Source organism: Eretmochelys imbricata, chromosome 11, assembly GCF_965152235.1.
Source record: "Eretmochelys imbricata isolate rEreImb1 chromosome 11, rEreImb1.hap1, whole genome shotgun sequence".
Lineage (NCBI taxonomy): Eukaryota > Metazoa > Chordata > Testudines > Cheloniidae > Eretmochelys > Eretmochelys imbricata.
In genome coordinates, this window is record NC_135582.1 from 66,048,024 (window position 1) to 66,065,245 (window position 17,222).

Here is a 17,222-nt window from a genome sequence, read left to right on the forward strand (position 1 = left end):
AAAGGAGTACTTGTGGCACCTTAGAGACTAACCAATTTATTTGAGCATAAGCTTTCGTGAGCTACAGCTCACATCATCCGATGAAGTGAGCTGTAGCTCACGAAAGCTTATGCTCAAATAAACTGGTTAGCCTCTAAGGTACCACAAGTACTCCTTTTCTTTTTGAGAATACAGACTAACACTGCTGTTACTCTGAAACCTATTGTAGTTCAGTATTTTGCAATTAGCACCATAGAAACTTATTAATTTCTTACAATTTGTAACAAAATGTTATTGGCTTATAATTATGTATTTGCAGGTCTCATGGCTCTGTGACTAGAATCCCTTTTAACAAATAAAAATCTTGTATTTCCACTCATATAAAACAAACTGAAAAATCCAAGTCTGAAGTAAGGTTAGTTCAAGTTATTTGCTATTTCTAATCGAATATTGAAAAAGCTTTGGAAAATAATTGCAGAGTAACACGAGAGAGAAAAAGAGAGCGAAGAATTAGTGAGTGAGTGAAGAATTAGCAAGGCAGTGTACTTTGTGGATTGCAAATTAATTCAGTCTAATTTGTATTATATAGTAACATCTTGGTGTGCAGGGTTTAACCATCTTGTAAATAAATCAAGCACTGTAAAACAGTAGGAAATACTTTACACACACACACACACAAGAATGGCTCCATCCCTGCCAAAAGGCAATCCATCTTTTATTATAATGATGTGGTTTAACATCATAAATTGACTTGAAGAAATCTATCCAAACAGATTTGACCCCCATGAATACCCACAACACAACTACACTGGCAACACATTTTCCATTGTATGCAACAATTGTAGCTTCTTCATCTTTCCACAGATCAAAAAGTGAAGGCTAGGGCCACAGAGAACGATGTGATGTTGAGACTTTAAAATTAAATACACTTTCTCATGTATATTGTCTACATTTAATAAGAGGGGCAAATCCTGCAACCGCATTAAGGCAAAATGGAAGAAAGTCTGCAGGCTTTTGTCCACACTTATTGTATGTTAAATATGGATGGATTATTGAGAAATTATTCACTGAGTCTTAAACACTGCATCTTACATACTTTTAAAGCTCAATGAATGCATTTTTAATAATAAATAGATAATTAATTTATAATAACTTATTAAATCTATATTAAATCCTCCTTTGAGGCAACTGAATTAACAAACGAGACTGGAGGGATGAACAGTGCAGCCATGCCCCAACAAAGTCACTTTTTTCACTGCACTTTTTCACTATACACGGAAGTTCACTATTACCAGAATTGTAATTCATACATTGCAATTTACTGGAAGAATTTCAAGCTTTGAATCAACCTCACTCTTATTGGAGTTTACCTATATCGGAGATCACAGAAGCATGTCTCACTGGATGTGTACACACACACTATGATGACAAAAGCAGAGACTGTGATAAGTCATATAAATAAGAGTAAGAAATGCCAAAGATAAGGTTGCACGTTGCTTATCAGTTTTCAGTTGCTCAGAACTTTTTGGAACTCACTTTTTCAGCTGAAATTTACCAGGCTTGCTCCCTGCTTGTCGTCGTCTTCTTTTTTTTTGTTAAAGTTTGAGAAAAGATAGTTCAGTCATTTTCAAGTACTTGGAGAGTTTTAAAACAAATACAATTTTCCTCTCCTGAAACAATTTTTGCAACCTACTTTATCAGACTAGCTCTGCAGCTGAAACAGTTTGTGGCAGAGAGATGAAATTTGGGTATGGAAAAAACCTTCATTGAGGAGAGAGGCCTCTGAACGTGCTGATGTAATTTGGTTGTGATTTGACCGAGAATTGTACATTAAGCATGCAGGGTATATTTTGCATTGTGGTTCTCGCAAATCTGAAAAGCAGGCACTCACGAAAGGCTGTGGTGAAGGCGCATGAATAGGTAACCTAGTTACGTAGCGTACTGAAGTTATGATTAGGGAGGGCTATTGCAAGATTTGCCAAGATGTTCTGAGGCTCAGCCAAGGGAATTCTGTGGCCCTTGGAATTTGCAAAGGGCACTGTGTTGCAGCACTCTTTAGGCTGGGTGATGGGCCACATAGGAATCACTGAGAATGTTGGTCGGTGCAAAAGGATTGCAGAGGCCTGCTTGCATATTTGGTAAGGTTGGGCAGTAGGGAGCACTGCTCTAATGTACCGGAGGAGCTCTGTACTAGGGAAGGCAGGAAGGTATAGCACACACTGTGTAAGATTATATTTGATAGACACTATGCAATTATGTCATTAAAGAGCACTGTAACAATTCATTCACACAGGCCGGGCTGTATTAAGGTTGCACGTGCAACCTTATCTTTGACATTGCTTACTTTTGAGTGCTTAGCCACACAATCAGGTTTTGCATGCACTGATCATGATCATCTACTACAGGGGGATGCTGTCTATCAGGAAGAGTAGCGAAAGTCCCAAATTGCCTCAGTTCATTGCATTGCACTCCTTTACTTTACTCACTATAGTGCCAAATCTACTGCCTTATTCTAACTTTGAGCATCTGGCCTTTTTACAGGGGTCTCAAGGCAGTGGGGAGTGGGAATGTAATTCTCCCTTCTGCAGGCAGCTACTGCTGCATCTAATGGAGCCCTCCTCTTTCCCTTCATATTAGGCTGTTGCTGTTGGTAGCTCCTCTGAGGAGCAATCCCCCCACCTGGTTTCTACGCTTCCTCTGATTGGCTTCAAGCCTGCATAAGCAGTGGCTCATGCAGAGCGCCCATAGGGATAGAATTCATAGCCCACAGTGGGTTTCAGTGTGTTTATATACAAGTCCCGCTAAACTCATTACTATTAGTTATCTACATTATACTAGCACCTAGAGTCTAAACCCAATATCAGAACCCCATTGTGGCAGGCATCATGCACCCACACAGATGGAGACTGTCTCTGCCCTAAATAGATTACCTTGTAAATATGCAAGACAGGAAAAAGCAGCACCAGGAGGGAAGTGACATGCCCAAGGTCACCTACGAGGCCAGTTGCAGAGCCAAGAATAGAACCAGGTCTCTTGAGTCCCAAACCAGTGCTCTATCCACTAGATCAACCCGCCTCTCATGAGAAACATGACTTTATCTGTCACTCTGCTTTATTCTAGAGGGATAAAAGTGTGACCTCAACCATCAAATCCATAGAAGTCAGGACCAAAAATAGTTTTTCTATTCTTTTTCAATATTTAAAAATACAATCAGTGCCCTGAATTGATTTGTCCTGCGACTGTATTAAAAAGTCTCTCTGGAATAGTATATTTTACCCATCAAGAGGTAGGTTTATAGTTTTATACTCACAAATAAATCTTATTTTCCCCCCCTGTAGTAAATTTTTATGGGGAGAGTTTTTTGTGGGGCCTTTTTGGTTTTTTTCACACTCTTTCAGGAATGGCTGTAATTATTCTATAAATAACTGGAACATATGGAATGCTTTACTCCAAGCACTGGAACAGAGTGCTATAAAAATGATGAGCACTCAGAGTTTATTAGAGGTGGGTTTCCCTTCCCCTCTCATGTGTTCTGTACTACTGACTTACGGTGAAATTCTAATGAAATCACACTGTGTAGGCGGTTATGAAACAGCTATGAAAGGATTTGCCTGCATTACAAAGGGTTTACTGTTAATTAGCTCTTGTATACATACACTGTATATAAAAACAATCTTTTGTTTGTGAAGGGATGATTAGTTGGGAAAGTGTGCTTTGTTAATAGGAAGAAAGTATGAGGATATTGTAATTTGAGTTAATAACTACACATCGTTTTATGTAACCACTTCACAGTGGGGGACCAGGCTAATTAGCTTCTGTTAGTTAAAAGAAAACGTGAAGCTCATATAGTTAGGGTATAAATCAATACAGGTTTATTCAGGGAACATCTTAAGGTGCTGTTTCCTTATCGTTCCCTCCCTGATTACATCTTCAGTTTTATGATAGATCTCAGATCAGAAAAATAGCAGCTTCACCCCTTACTTAAGGAATTCTTTTCCTTTGAATTACAGCTTGAATGCTTCATCTGAAAGTTTAAATACTGGCAACTTAGTGAAACCTAGATATTCCACACAAAGATGGACTACAAGCCGTCAGGAACAGTATCCTCGATAATGTCATGGCAAACCTGGTGGCTGAACTTTGTGACTTTGTCCTCACCCATAACTATTTCACATTTGGGAACAATGTATACCTTCAAATCAGCGGCACTGCTATGGGTACCCGCATGGCCCCACAGTATGCCAACATTTTTATGGCTGACTTAGAACAATGCTTCCTCAGATCTCGTCCCCTAACGCCCCTACTCTACTTGTGCTACATTGATGACATCTTCATCGTTTGGACCCATGGAAAAGAAGCCCTTGAGGAATTCCACCATGATTTCAACAATTTCCGTCCCACCATCAACCTCAGCCTGGACCATTCCGCACAAGAGATCCACTTCCTGGACACTATGTTGCTAATAAGCGATGGTCACATAAACACCACCCTATACCGGAAACCTACTGACCGCTATTCCTACCTGCATGCCTCCAGCTTTCATCCAGACCACACCACACGATCCATTGTCTACAGCCAAGCTCTATGATACAACCACATTTGCTCCAACCACTCAGACAGAGACAAACACCTACAAGATCTCGATCAAGCATTCTTACAACTAAAATACTCACCTGCTGAAGTGAAGAAACAGATTACAGAGCCCGAAGAGTACCCAGAAGTCACCTACTACAGGACAGGCCCAACCAAGAAAATAACAGAACGCCACTAGCCATCACCTTCAGCCCCCCAAAAAAACCTTTCCAGTGCATCATCAAGGACCTACAACCTATCCTGAAGGACGACCCATCACTCTCACAAATCTTGGAAGACAGGCCAGTCCTTGCCTACAGACAGCCCCCCAACCTGAAGCAAATACTCACCAGCAACCACACACCACACAACAGAACCACTAACCGAAGAACCTATCCTTGCAACAAAGCCCGTTGCCAACTGTGTCCACATATCTATTCAGGGGACACCATCATAGGGCCTAATAACATCAGCCACACTATCAGAGGCTCGTTCACCTGCACATCTACCAATGTGATATATGCCATCATGTGCCAGCAATGCCCCTCTGCCATGTACATTGGTCAAACTGGACAGTCTCTACGTAAAAGAATAAATGGACACAAATCAGATGTCAAGAATTATAACATTCAAAAACCAGTCGGAGAACACTTCAATCTCTTTGCTCACTCGATTATAGACCTAAAAGTCGCAATTCTTCAACAAAAAAACTTCAAAAACAGACTCCAACAAGAGACTGCTGAATTGGAATTAATTTGCAAACTGGATACAATTAACTTAGGCTTGAATAGAGACTGGGAGTGGATGGGTCATTACACAAAGTAAAACTATTTCCCCTTGTTTATTCCCCCTCCATCCCCCACTTTTCCTCAGACGTTCTTGTCAAATGCAGGAAATGGCCCACCTTGATTATCACTACAAAAGGTTCCCCCCACCCCCGGCTCTCCTGCTGGTAATAGCTCACCTTAAGTGATCACTCTCGTTACAGGGTGTATGGTAACACCCATTTTTTCATGTTCTCTATGTACATAAATCTCCCCACTGTATTTTCCACTGCATGCATCCGATGAAGTGAGCTGTAGCTCACGAAAGCTTATGCTCAAATAAATTTTTTAGTCTCTAAGGTGCCACAAGTCCTCCTGTTCTTTTTGCTAGATACACATTAACGCTACTGAATTTTATCCAGGGCCTGGCTTGGATAACTGAATTGGGCAGTTAAATTCTGTGGAAAAAGACCACATCTGTATTGCTGGGCATTGTTTTGTTTGTTTGTTTTAAAAAATAAGATGATGGAGTTTCTCTCTTCACACTCCCTCTCTCTACCCCCCTTTCAATTACTCCTAAAGTCTCATAATCATTACAGCTGGAATTTTCAAAGGCACCTGAGGGAATAGGTCTCAGCTCCTACTGAAATTCAGTTGGAGCTAGGCATATACAGTAGCTCCTTTAGGCTCCCTGGAAAATCCCAGTGTACATCTCTCCATGGTATACATGATTCACCTCCGTTTTCCTCTGTGTTTTCAGGAAAGGATTGGTGTGCAAACATTTCCCAATTAAATTAGCTGAGAATACCAGCGTTCAAAAGCATTCTGATCACACCCCCTCATTTCCCTCCTCCTCCCCCCCTCTCCCCCCGCCCCGGGCCTGGTATGTACCATATGCTGAGGTTCTGGAGAGCAAGGGGTGATATAGGAATAAACTCTGCCATCTCTGTGCCAGCTAAGGACTCCCCTTTGCTTTAGGAATTCTCAGTTGGCAAGGTCTGTCCCATTTCTGGTTCCTTAGTGTCACTGGAGCAGCTCAAAGAGACAGAAGCCAGTGAGAGAATCTGCTCCTAAAGTCAGCGTAACACATAAATTACAATCAGATACCACCATGCTAGACATCACTTAAACACAACAGAATGTGTCAGAAACGTGGAGAACTATGGCTTTCCACAGTATTACCAGAACTACAGTGCAGTACCTCCTATCGTTACAAGAGCTGGAATTTGGCAACTAGCCACAAATAAAAGAGATGTTCATTTCTCCCATGAGCTCTAAAAGCTTTTACTGGTTAGTTTAAGGAGACATTTACTCTCTTTATAGTTTGAACTTTTTCCGGTAGTTAACAATGTGGTGAAACCCTTTGCAAAGATAAACTTAATTTATCGAAAACACATTTGGGTCGCTGTGGAACAAAGGATCGGTGTATTTATAGATCTAACAGGCAATCTAACAGCTGTTTGGATATCAATCAACTGGTCTAGAGGAAAGGGGTAAAATATTCCTCCTTTGTAAGTGCCATTCAGATGGAAATGAGAAAATAAAAGCATTTCTAACATCACATGATGTGGAATTCTACTAGGAAATGTTAGGAGTAAAAATCCCTGAATAAAGGGGTTATAATGTATAACTATTAAAGGCTCTAGACACAAGCTGAAAGAGGGTATGTTTTGAAATTTCACTGCTGGTCTTTTGGAAAACAAGTAGTGTAGCACACATCTGATTCATCTTTATTAAACACTACAGTAAAAATTCCTTTGCTATCCTACCAGACTCTTGCAAAAGTCTTCAGGCCAATGGATCATGGCAAAAACAATTTGCAAATTGCAAAACTGGAAAGAAAAACAGCATTGCTTTGAAAATGGAAGCAGATGAAGGAAGTGAGAAATATTTCATTTGTCTGCATTACAGACTTTGTTCTCATCTTCTGCTGGCTGGTTGAACAACAGAGCACTCTGCCTCTCAATCCAGTACTGATTCAAGTCAATGTGCAGCAATAGTGAAGGTGCAGACTAGACATTAATGACCTGAAGTAGGTCATGGTGGATAAAAGATAGCTAGAGGAATATGTAAAGCGTTCCATTTAAAGTGAACTAGACACACTTTGGTTTTCACCACTTGCATCACACAGAAAATATACCATTTTTGCCAGTGCACCTTTGCTTATTTTTTTGTCCCAAACAAAGGGCATAATTTAAAAATGGATAATTAAAAAACAAAAACAAATATAGGTTTGGAAGCCATAAACTGGCTCTGAAATTTCTTACATAGGTTTAAAAGTGACAGAACATACACATCTTAAAATTTAATCACATTTACATGGCCATCATTGGCACAAAATAAGTGTAGCAAAGCTGTCAGTTCTAAAGGAAACATTCTTTCTTTGAAATGGTTCTCCAGATTCCATAATTGAGGGTCACTCATTACTCATACTGAATGGAGCAGGACATGCCTCATTTGAATGGATTAAAACACCCACTTTAATTTTCACACCCGCACACCCCTCAGTAGTCTGTTTTACTGACTTGACATTAGATCACAGATTCAGAGAGATGAATTCACTCGTCTACACTTCTTAAAATAAAAGGATCTGATAGTGCATTGTTCTTTTTAAGGTCTTGAAAAATGACAGCATACTAGCAACTATCATCTGTAGCATACTTCCACATTAGTGTTTGCAGTGTTGTTGTAACCATGTTGGCCCCAGGATATGGGCAAGACTATGTGGGTGAGGTAATATCTTTTACTGGTCCGACTTTTGTTGGTGAAAGAGACAAGCGTTCAAGCCTGGTCCCAGACCTGAAGAACAGCTCTATGTAAACTCAAAATGTCTCTTTCAGCAACAGAAGTTGGGCCAATAAAAGATATTACCTCATCCACCTTGTCTCTCACATATTTCATTACTCATTTTGCGACATAAATTTAGGATCTGATCTAACAGACAATGACATTAATGAGAGTGTTTCCATTCATTTCAATGTACATTGGATCTTGGAGATTTAAGTAAGTTTCTAGACAATAAATCCATCTTCTGAATTCAAAGTTAAGCTTACAGTTCTGCCAGTTAAATCAAACAGTGAACAGTCAGATGTGTTCTCTCCCTATTGTGCTAACAATATCAAGCAGCTTTACTTAAAATATGTATATTGGAAACCACAGCTGATGTACACGACTGGCATGATGTCATTACTTACCAATAACGGTTCCAGTACAAAGCATTTATCATATTATTAAGATTTTGTTTATTCCATTCTCATTTTAAAATACAATATTGCAAATAATTAAAAAACACAACTAAGGCCGCAATCATGCAAATCACTTAAGCACGTCCTTAACTTTAACCATGTGTGTGGTTCTGTTGAAGCTGTTTAGGTTAAGTATGTGCTAAAATGCTTTGCTCATTTGAGGCCAAAGGGCTTGATCCAAAGCTTAGTGAAGTCAATGAAGTCAAGATTTTCAGACGTGCCTGTTGATTTGGGGCACCTCAGCTTTTGGTGCACAGTCTGAGATTCTTTAAGAGACCCTCATTTTCAAAGAGTCTTAAGCTGGGCCTTTTAAAACTGAGGCACCCATGATCACCAGGCACATCTGAAAATCTGGACCTCTTCCCATTCACTGCATTGGGCTTTGGAACAAATATTAATGGATCTTGCCATTTAAGATTTGGCTAGCATTTCTAGTTGTACGTTTTTCATACCACTCTGCCTTGAGCATAAACACTATCAGTCAACAACTAGAAAATAAGGAGTTTCATGTTGAATATGTAACCTGGAGGCATGGAAACATTTTTAAAAAAAAACATTCAGCTCCTCTGAGCTTCATCATATTAACCTTCTGGTATCATTGTAAGGAAATGTTCAAGACAAACCAAGGAGAACCAGCTAGAATGTTTTATGAGATGAAGTTGGTTGAAAGGAAAAAATCCTAGTCAGGGTCTAGACCCTGAGAGCCTGGAGGCTATACTAACCAGTTTGAATTGACAATAAATACAATGAACAAAAAAATAGGACATGAATGGGATACAACAAAGGGGAACACAGAGGCCTAACTTAAACTCAAACATATGTAGATTCTTCCTACATAAATTTGGCTTGGTCATCATGGATGCATTTTAGACCAAACCTGATGCAAGGAGAGACTGAATTTCTCAACTTCCAGTACCATTTTTGAATGCCAAATTAACAATGAAGTAGCTACAGCTGGTCAACAATTTTTGAGATTTTTCTTTGGTCGAAAAATAGTTTTGTCTGTGTTGCAATGTTTTATGAACACAGTTTAATTTTGAGGAAACTTAAATTAAAAAAAAAGGTTTTTTCACTTAGTTGTAATTCAATTTTTTTTCATTTTGGCTTTCAAAAACCAAAACTAAATGAAGAACAGGAGGACTTGTGGCACCTCAGAGACGAACAAATTTATTTGAGCATAAGCTTTCGTGAGCTACAGCTCACCTCATCACTCAAATAAATTGGTTGGTCTCTAAGGGGCCACAAGTACTCCTTTTCTTTTTGCAGATACAGACTAACACTGCTGCAACTCTGAAAACTAAATGAGAATCTCAATTAAATGAAATGTTTTGTTTTGTTTAGTTGTGAATTTTTGTTGACAAAACCTTTGAAATTGAAAAAAAAAAGTCATACAGAATAGCTCTGGGGATTTTGCAACCAATTCTATTAATGGCATAGCTAATTTTTTTTCAAACTGTAAAGCAATCGAAAAGCTGAGTTGTATATCCTATAAATTATGATACACTTTACACACTCTAATTCATATTTCTAACCCAGCTGGTTAGTACAACTCTATTATGGTAACTGGGGAAGGATCCTGAGGTACAAGATGGAAAGATGGAGGATGTTACCTAGCATGCTGTGGTAAGGTGGACTGGCGTGTCCATGGATAGTAAATGCAGTCATGACTAGTGGGGCCTCTACACCTGCAGGCAATTACAGAACAGAAAATATCATTCGCCATTCACAGGGACATGCACACACGCGCCCTTGCCCACACGTGGAGTATGGGAGGGGGACAGTGGGAGCAAGCACTCAGCAAGTACCTATCCATCAGGCCGATGCAGTCCTCAATACGGGGGCCTATGCACCTGCAGCAAATCCAAATTGAAAAACAGGGAGAGAAAGAGAGAAAAATCCGTTATTTACAGACAGAAAAAACAAGAGTCTCCCCCCTGCCGTGTTCCAAACTGTTAATTATAATTCTCGAAAGACACCCAAGGCATCGTGAAATTACAGCTTGTGACACAAAGTACAGACAGCAGAGAACAATAAAAGCAGCACCAGCAGCATAAGGTTGGACCAATCTTGGCTCGAACAATACTTAAGGCAGGTTTCACCTGCTTACGTGGGAGGCCTAACAATACAGTTGCCTTTTTAGCTGTTGTTTAAAGTATCAGACCAGTGATTACTGCACACAGGCTGCTCACTTGCATGGCTCAAGATCTACAGGAGCTAGGTGGAGAACTATTTTCCTTAATTAATGTTGTTCATACTGTACTCACTCATAGACAGGGTCATGGCAGAAATATTTTGAGCCCTGTCATCCCCTCATCTCAGGGCAGCTGAGAAGCAGAAGTGGGCAAGGCATGAGGGGGAGTGGAACCTGTCTTTGTCACCCAGTCTTCTTCCATGAAGCCCCTTAGCTGGGATCAAGCCATGGCGGCAGAGGAAGCTTGCCACTTTCCAGAGCATCATCTCACACCAAATCCACGGGGCTGATCCGCAATGATTTTCCACAGCGTGGCATCTCCTTCTGCAGCCCCAAAGGGAGGGTGAGCTCCAAGAGCAGCAACTAGTAAAGGAGCCCTAAGTAGCATGGTGTTACCAGAACTGTGCCACCAAGGGCTTCGGGGAACCAGCAACAGGCACAGCGCCTCTGTGAATCCTGGGCAATTGACTGCTTTTGGAAGACCGAACAGCCTTGAGCGAAGCAGATGCTGAGTGAGGATTTAAGTCCCGATCCTGCAAACCGCTCCTCGTGGGCAAGACTCCTGTGCCCACACGGAGCCCCACTGAAGTCAGTGGGGATCTGCCTCCATTGAGCTGCTTATGGGACAGGGGACCTTATGGAGTTCCCTGTCCCCTCGGCAGGAGCAGTCTATGATGCGGATGGCAGGATACTTAAATGGAAAGTCAATTGTGGCATGAAGACAGTGGCCAGGATTTTCAGAAAATTGGTGCCTACAAAGTTAAGCTCCTTCTTCAATATTTAGGAACTCAAACGAGCAGCCTGAGTTTCAGAAGTGCTGAACACCCACCAACGCTGCTAGGTCCTTGGGATTCATGAATAGCAAACCATGCATTTAGGTCTTTAAATAAGGGCCAAGGAGCTGGGATTTTCCAAGGAGCTTAAGGGAAGCAACTCTCTGAAAATCCCAGACTTTCATAGATTCATAGATACTAAGGTCAGAAGTGACCATTATGATCATCTAGTCCGACCTCCTGCACAACGCAGTCCGCAGAATCTCACCCACCCACTCCTGCAAAAAACCTCTCACCTATGTCTGAGCTATTGAAGTCCTCAAATCGTGGTTTAAAGACTTCAAGGAGCAGAGAATCCTCCAGCAAGTGACCCGTGCCCCATGCTACAGAAGAAGGCGAAAAACCTCCAGGGCCTCTTCCAATCTGCCCTGGAGGAAGATTCCTTCCCAACCCCAAACATGGCGATCAGCTAAACCCTGAGCATATGGGCAAGATTCACCAGCCAGATACCCAGATACTTTCATTTCTGTTCTGACAGAAGGAGATCTGAGACAGATTTGAGGGAGTTTAAATAGGCTCCCATGGGGTCTTCTCTCCGCCTCGCGATCACTTGCCACTTATGAACTCTTACTTCCTTTAAAATAAAATATTTAAATATCAATCTGCCTTTAAAAAATAAATTCACTGATTTCACTGAAGTCTGGTGTCCCTGCCCATTTTATCTCGGGAGGAGCAGTATAACACTGCACCTCAGTTCTTGTTTGCTTACTGACATTTTTATTTTTGCATAAATGCTGTGACAGGCAAACAAAAACAGATTGCAAAGGTTGCCTTAATAATGAACTCAAGCAGAATTCTGTACATGAAGTGGATACACTTAACGGCCGGGTAGCTAGACAGCGTGCATCGTGGCAGGCTTGGATTTAAATACAATTCATAGTGTAAAGTACAGAGAACTCTGACAGGCACTTTTGAAATTTCAGCTGTCTGGGGCTTCAAGGGTTTATATTCTGTCCAGCCTCAGGCACATCTGTAACATTTCTTCTTCCTCATATGGCATGCTCAGCAGTTCCCAAAAAAAACAGCTCAGTAATGAGGGAGGCAGAAAAGTTGTTCAGAGCACCCATTCTCTAGCATGACAAAAGCTGCTGAGCTCAGACCCTTGCTATAAATAAAAAGAAGGCCTTCTTCAAATTAGAGGCCTGAAAGCCCATTATCAGTTCAGATAACTGGCGGCCTACTGTAAAAAAAGAGCCTGTTGTCTTGGAGTCATTTTACCTCTCTGTTGCATTTATTCCCTCAAGCTTTTGAAGAATAAGACTTAACCCTGGGGAAACTGTTCTCAAGGCCGTTTGGACTTCTCCTGCGGTCTAAACAGCAATGCCATCGATTTTGAGTTAAACATATAACATCTTTAAACCACTGTTCTCTCAGTCTCAAAGAGAAGTCCCTCTAGGGGCAGCTTCCGCCACTCTTACTGATGCTGAGTAGTATTTACACCTCAGCTGGGCTCACTAATTTCAAGATAAACACACAAGGAGTAAGGTAGTACTGAACATGAGCAAGGGTGGCAGAACCTGGTGCTTAGTTCGTAATTTTCCGGAGAACCATCCCCATTTTCCATCTGAAATCACCAGTCACTTTTATTCTGGAAATAACTGCCTTGGTTGCAGTGTTTCCAGATTGGTTTTAAGACGTACAGACCACGTATGGCAATAATAATACTTTTCATATGGTACCGATTCGGCCCCAAATTTTCCCTCTCCTGGGAATACTGGGGATCTGGATGTGATTTCATTTCCAACATCTCCCTGTAAATGAATTGGTTAGTCAGCACATATACCTGTTTAGATGTGTAGTGATTTATAACAATCCATACACAATAGGTAAAGAAATAGATACATTTGGTGGCCAGTACAGGATTTTAGATAACTGTCCTCTGAAAAGAAATGAGCGGGTTAATAACATGTAAAAGTAAAAACAACAGCTGTCCTTTCTTGAAGTGATCCTTTCTCCTTAGCTCCCTCAGTGACACAGAGATACAATTTTCCTTAGAGTAGAGGAGGCAAGGCTCTTCCCAGTCAGAATCCATGCAACGTCCTTAGTTTTCCAGTCAAATGGCACACAATTCTAATGACATCTGTACATGACTTCTCTAAGGTCTCTAAGGTGCCACAAGGACTCCTAGTTGTTTTTGCTGATACAGACTAACACGGCTACCACTCTGAAACCTATCCTGAGGAGGAGACTTTTAAAAATGATTATGTTTTATTTCTGTGGAAGCGTTCTGGTTTGGATCACTGGGCGGGAGAACCTGCCACGAACTTCCATGAACTAAAGGAGATAGCTGTCTTGTGCGCCTCAGACCTGCTCCAAATTGGCGTTCGATACTTGTTGACAAATACGCTGGAAGTTTCTAAATGTGGTTGCTGTTGCATACGGTAAGCTACTCCTAGGCAGTTCTCTTGCTCAGTATAAGACAATTAAAAGGGCTGGATGCTTTTATGATCATTAACAGTATTTGCAATTATACCTGTTCAGATGGGGTAATAAACCCCTGCTCCAGTGTGCAAACTGATCCCCTGCAGGTACCAAGGAGCAGTTTTGTCCAAGTGCATTATGAGAAGGGGTGGGGTGGGATATTTGCCTTTCTCTGCAGCATTAGGGATTGACCACTGCTGGAAGCAGGGTACAAGACTTGATAGCTAACGGTCCAGTTTGGCAAATATCCTGATCCTAAAAGAGCAGCACTGCAGGAACGGGCTCGCACTGCGTATGATTGGTGCTTGGAAGCAGCAGAACACTGGCTGACAGATATTTTAGCTGCACTGCTGGGGTCAATTTTGCTCCCGCAATCGATCTAGCTCAGACGCTAACAGACACGCTAGATGGAGTATGATTATGTCTTTGCTGAACCAGTTCAGTTGTGGGCCAAATATCTGGAGAGGCATGCCATCACTGTTCCCTTTTTCTTCTTCTTGAAGAGTTCTGCTCAAGGAGGAAAATTTAAATCCTCATTTCTACAGGAAGGCAGTGAAGCTGGAGAATTCTAAATTAGAAGGGGGTGGGGAAGACAAATTGATTCCTTTTCTCTCCCCGGGCATACTCAATGAGAGCCTGACAATGTTGGCAAGAAGAAGGACGATGTATAAAGACCAGACATCTGGGGCACTCATTATGACCATCACAGTTTAACGTAACTGCAGAGCGATACAAGTACATTTGAGATGATATAAGGATGTTTTTAGAAATACTAGAAAGTAACATTTGAGGTTAACCAGATTATTATACTTTTTTTAAATAAAAGGGCCGTGCATAGGTATTTTCCAGACTCTTAATTTAAATCCGGATGTGTCTGATCAGTGGTTTCAAGGAATGTTCCCCCTTTTATAAGAAGGGGATGAGGATCTCACTAGAACTAGCAATCGACTGGCCAAAGCTAAACTACCTGCTCTAGAGGCCAACCATACCTCTGTGTGCATGTTACTCAGGGAGCACAGAGGAAAACTTTTTGGCACCATCACTATGGGTGTCTGCCATTCATCTGCAGACTGGCATATCCTGGCAATGTGACATATTCATTCGTCTAATGAGTCCCGGCAGCATGGATGCTGCTGGATGAGGGGAAAGCCGAAGGTTAAAGTGTCAAATGACAAAACAAAAGACCCAATGCAAGGAGCTGCGGCTCCATTCAGACAGGAACTGCCAGTGAATATTATCAATTCGAAGTCCAGCTGCTCAGGGCCCTGCAAAATCCCAATGGCTTGCTTCTTTCTAGTTGTTTAAGAACCCGAAGGCTGCACAGGGGTAATTTCCCTTTTCCCCTACCCCCATATTCTCCTGTTCCAGCCATGATGGGGAAAACAGGGGCCCATCGGATCAATACTCCTTGCTCTGAACAACAGGTGTGGGGATTGGAAGGTTCATTGGCTATGCCTCTCCATTTCCAGGGCCTGATTAGCTGGTTGGGTATACTCATATACTCATAGACATTAAGGTCAGAAGGGACCATTATGATCATCTAGTCTGACCTCCTGCACAATGCAGGCCACCGAATCTCACCCCCCCACTCCTGCAGTAAACCTCTCACCTATGTCTGAACTACTGAAGTCCTCAAATCATGGTTTAAAGATTTCAATACAGAAGGGACTGAGCTGAGTTTACCTTCTTCTGCCCCTGAAGAAGGGGGGAGCAGAGGCAGAAGTGTGAGTTTCTAGTCTGCTCTCAGGCCAATGCAGCTCCATTACAGTTTCTTCTCAGGGCAGACTGTAAATGGAGAATCTAGACATAGAAGTAGTTGATCTGAATGACACTTCCATAGTCCATTAAAACCATCATCAGAAACCCCGCTCCTGAGGTAAGTTTCTCTCTCTTTTTTTAGTGTTTCTTCCTATCCCCTTCTCCTACATTTTTTTTTTTAATTGTATAACTCTGATTTAAAAGGGCTGAGAGGAAGATGAATCTGCAACAGATCCTGGCTGGGTCTCTGTGATCTCGCTTTCATTTCCCTAATGGCGCTATTGTAATTAGATTTGCAAAAACAGCAAAAGGTCTCATTTTGAATGGCAACAGCTGTTGACATCAACATTATATTGAATAATTTACTGGTTTAATTTTAGCTGCAAAACAATAACATCCTCCTGTGGAGGATTACTTCACTGCATGAAGTGTTCTTGCTCTTCCTCTGCCTCAGACATAACCTATTGTCTCCTCATAAGAATATTTTTAACTCAAGTGCAAAATGATAACTGCTTATTTCTCTAGAGTTACTTGGGTACAGGATTTCTTAATGCTCATGCCACTTTCTGAAGCCTTGCCTCTGGCTGGTAAAAACTCACATCTCTTAAAAAGTGCTGACCTGGGGCCCGTTTTGAGAGGACTGCCATTAGAAAATGACTTGGTTCTTGATCCGTACACACCAGGAGCAGTGTTTGAAGTCAAGTCCTCTGGCACTGGGTGCTTTGTTTCTGCAATACCTGATGTCAGATGGTCTTTCAGATGACCCAGAAGCCTCATCTGGATACAGACACTTACCTGCCAGACAAAATGGCCTACATTTTCAAAAGCAACTAGTGATTTGCGGGGATCAACTTGAGAAACCTTAAAGGGATCTGATTCCAAAATTAATGAGCCCTCTGTCAATGGAGTTCCTTTCAGGTGCCTCTAGTTGGGCACCTAAACACTGGGGCACCCAAAAATCACTAGTTGCTTTTGAAAATTTAGAGCACTGCATCAGGTACCAGGTGCCATCAGCAGATAGGGCAATTGATGGGGACAGGAGAAACACGGGAGGAGGAACAAGTAATTCAGCTGAATGACAATGGAAAGGGATGGTCTCAAAGGTGACAACAGAGCGGGGGAAAGAATGCATTTAAAAGGACTGTTATCCAGTTTGTGAAATCAACAGTACTGCTGACTGTTGTAGATGAATCCTATGGATAGTTTTGGACACTGCCTCTCTTCTGAATGTGAGAACTTTTTTTAACTGATTCGTTATAACCGAGAGCCACCACCATTAGAAAAATACCTCCCACTCTTCTCTCCTGGGGCCCATCTCGGGTGAGGAGAAGGCGGGAGAAGTGTTGCTGACCACAGGAATGACACAATGAGGCAGGGGACTATAAAATGTTTGATTACCTACTACTGTTTTTAATAATAGATACTTTGAACTGTCCCCATTTTGCCTCTGCCACTTCCA

General features: G+C 41.6%; 1 protein-coding gene across 1 annotated transcript in view; it reads right to left on the bottom strand.

The window, feature by feature from the left end:
- ERBB4 (erb-b2 receptor tyrosine kinase 4) overlaps nucleotides 1–17,222 on the bottom strand; it is a 589,315-nt gene that overhangs the window by 185,062 nt on the left and 387,031 nt on the right. Inside the window, exons 16-17 of the mRNA XM_077829473.1 lie at nucleotides 10,366–10,410; nucleotides 10,171–10,245 (exon numbers count right to left, since the gene is read on the bottom strand). Of these exons, the coding sequence (XP_077685599.1) occupies nucleotides 10,171–10,245; nucleotides 10,366–10,410 (120 nt within the window). The remainder of the gene's footprint in view (nucleotides 1–10,170; nucleotides 10,246–10,365; nucleotides 10,411–17,222) is intronic.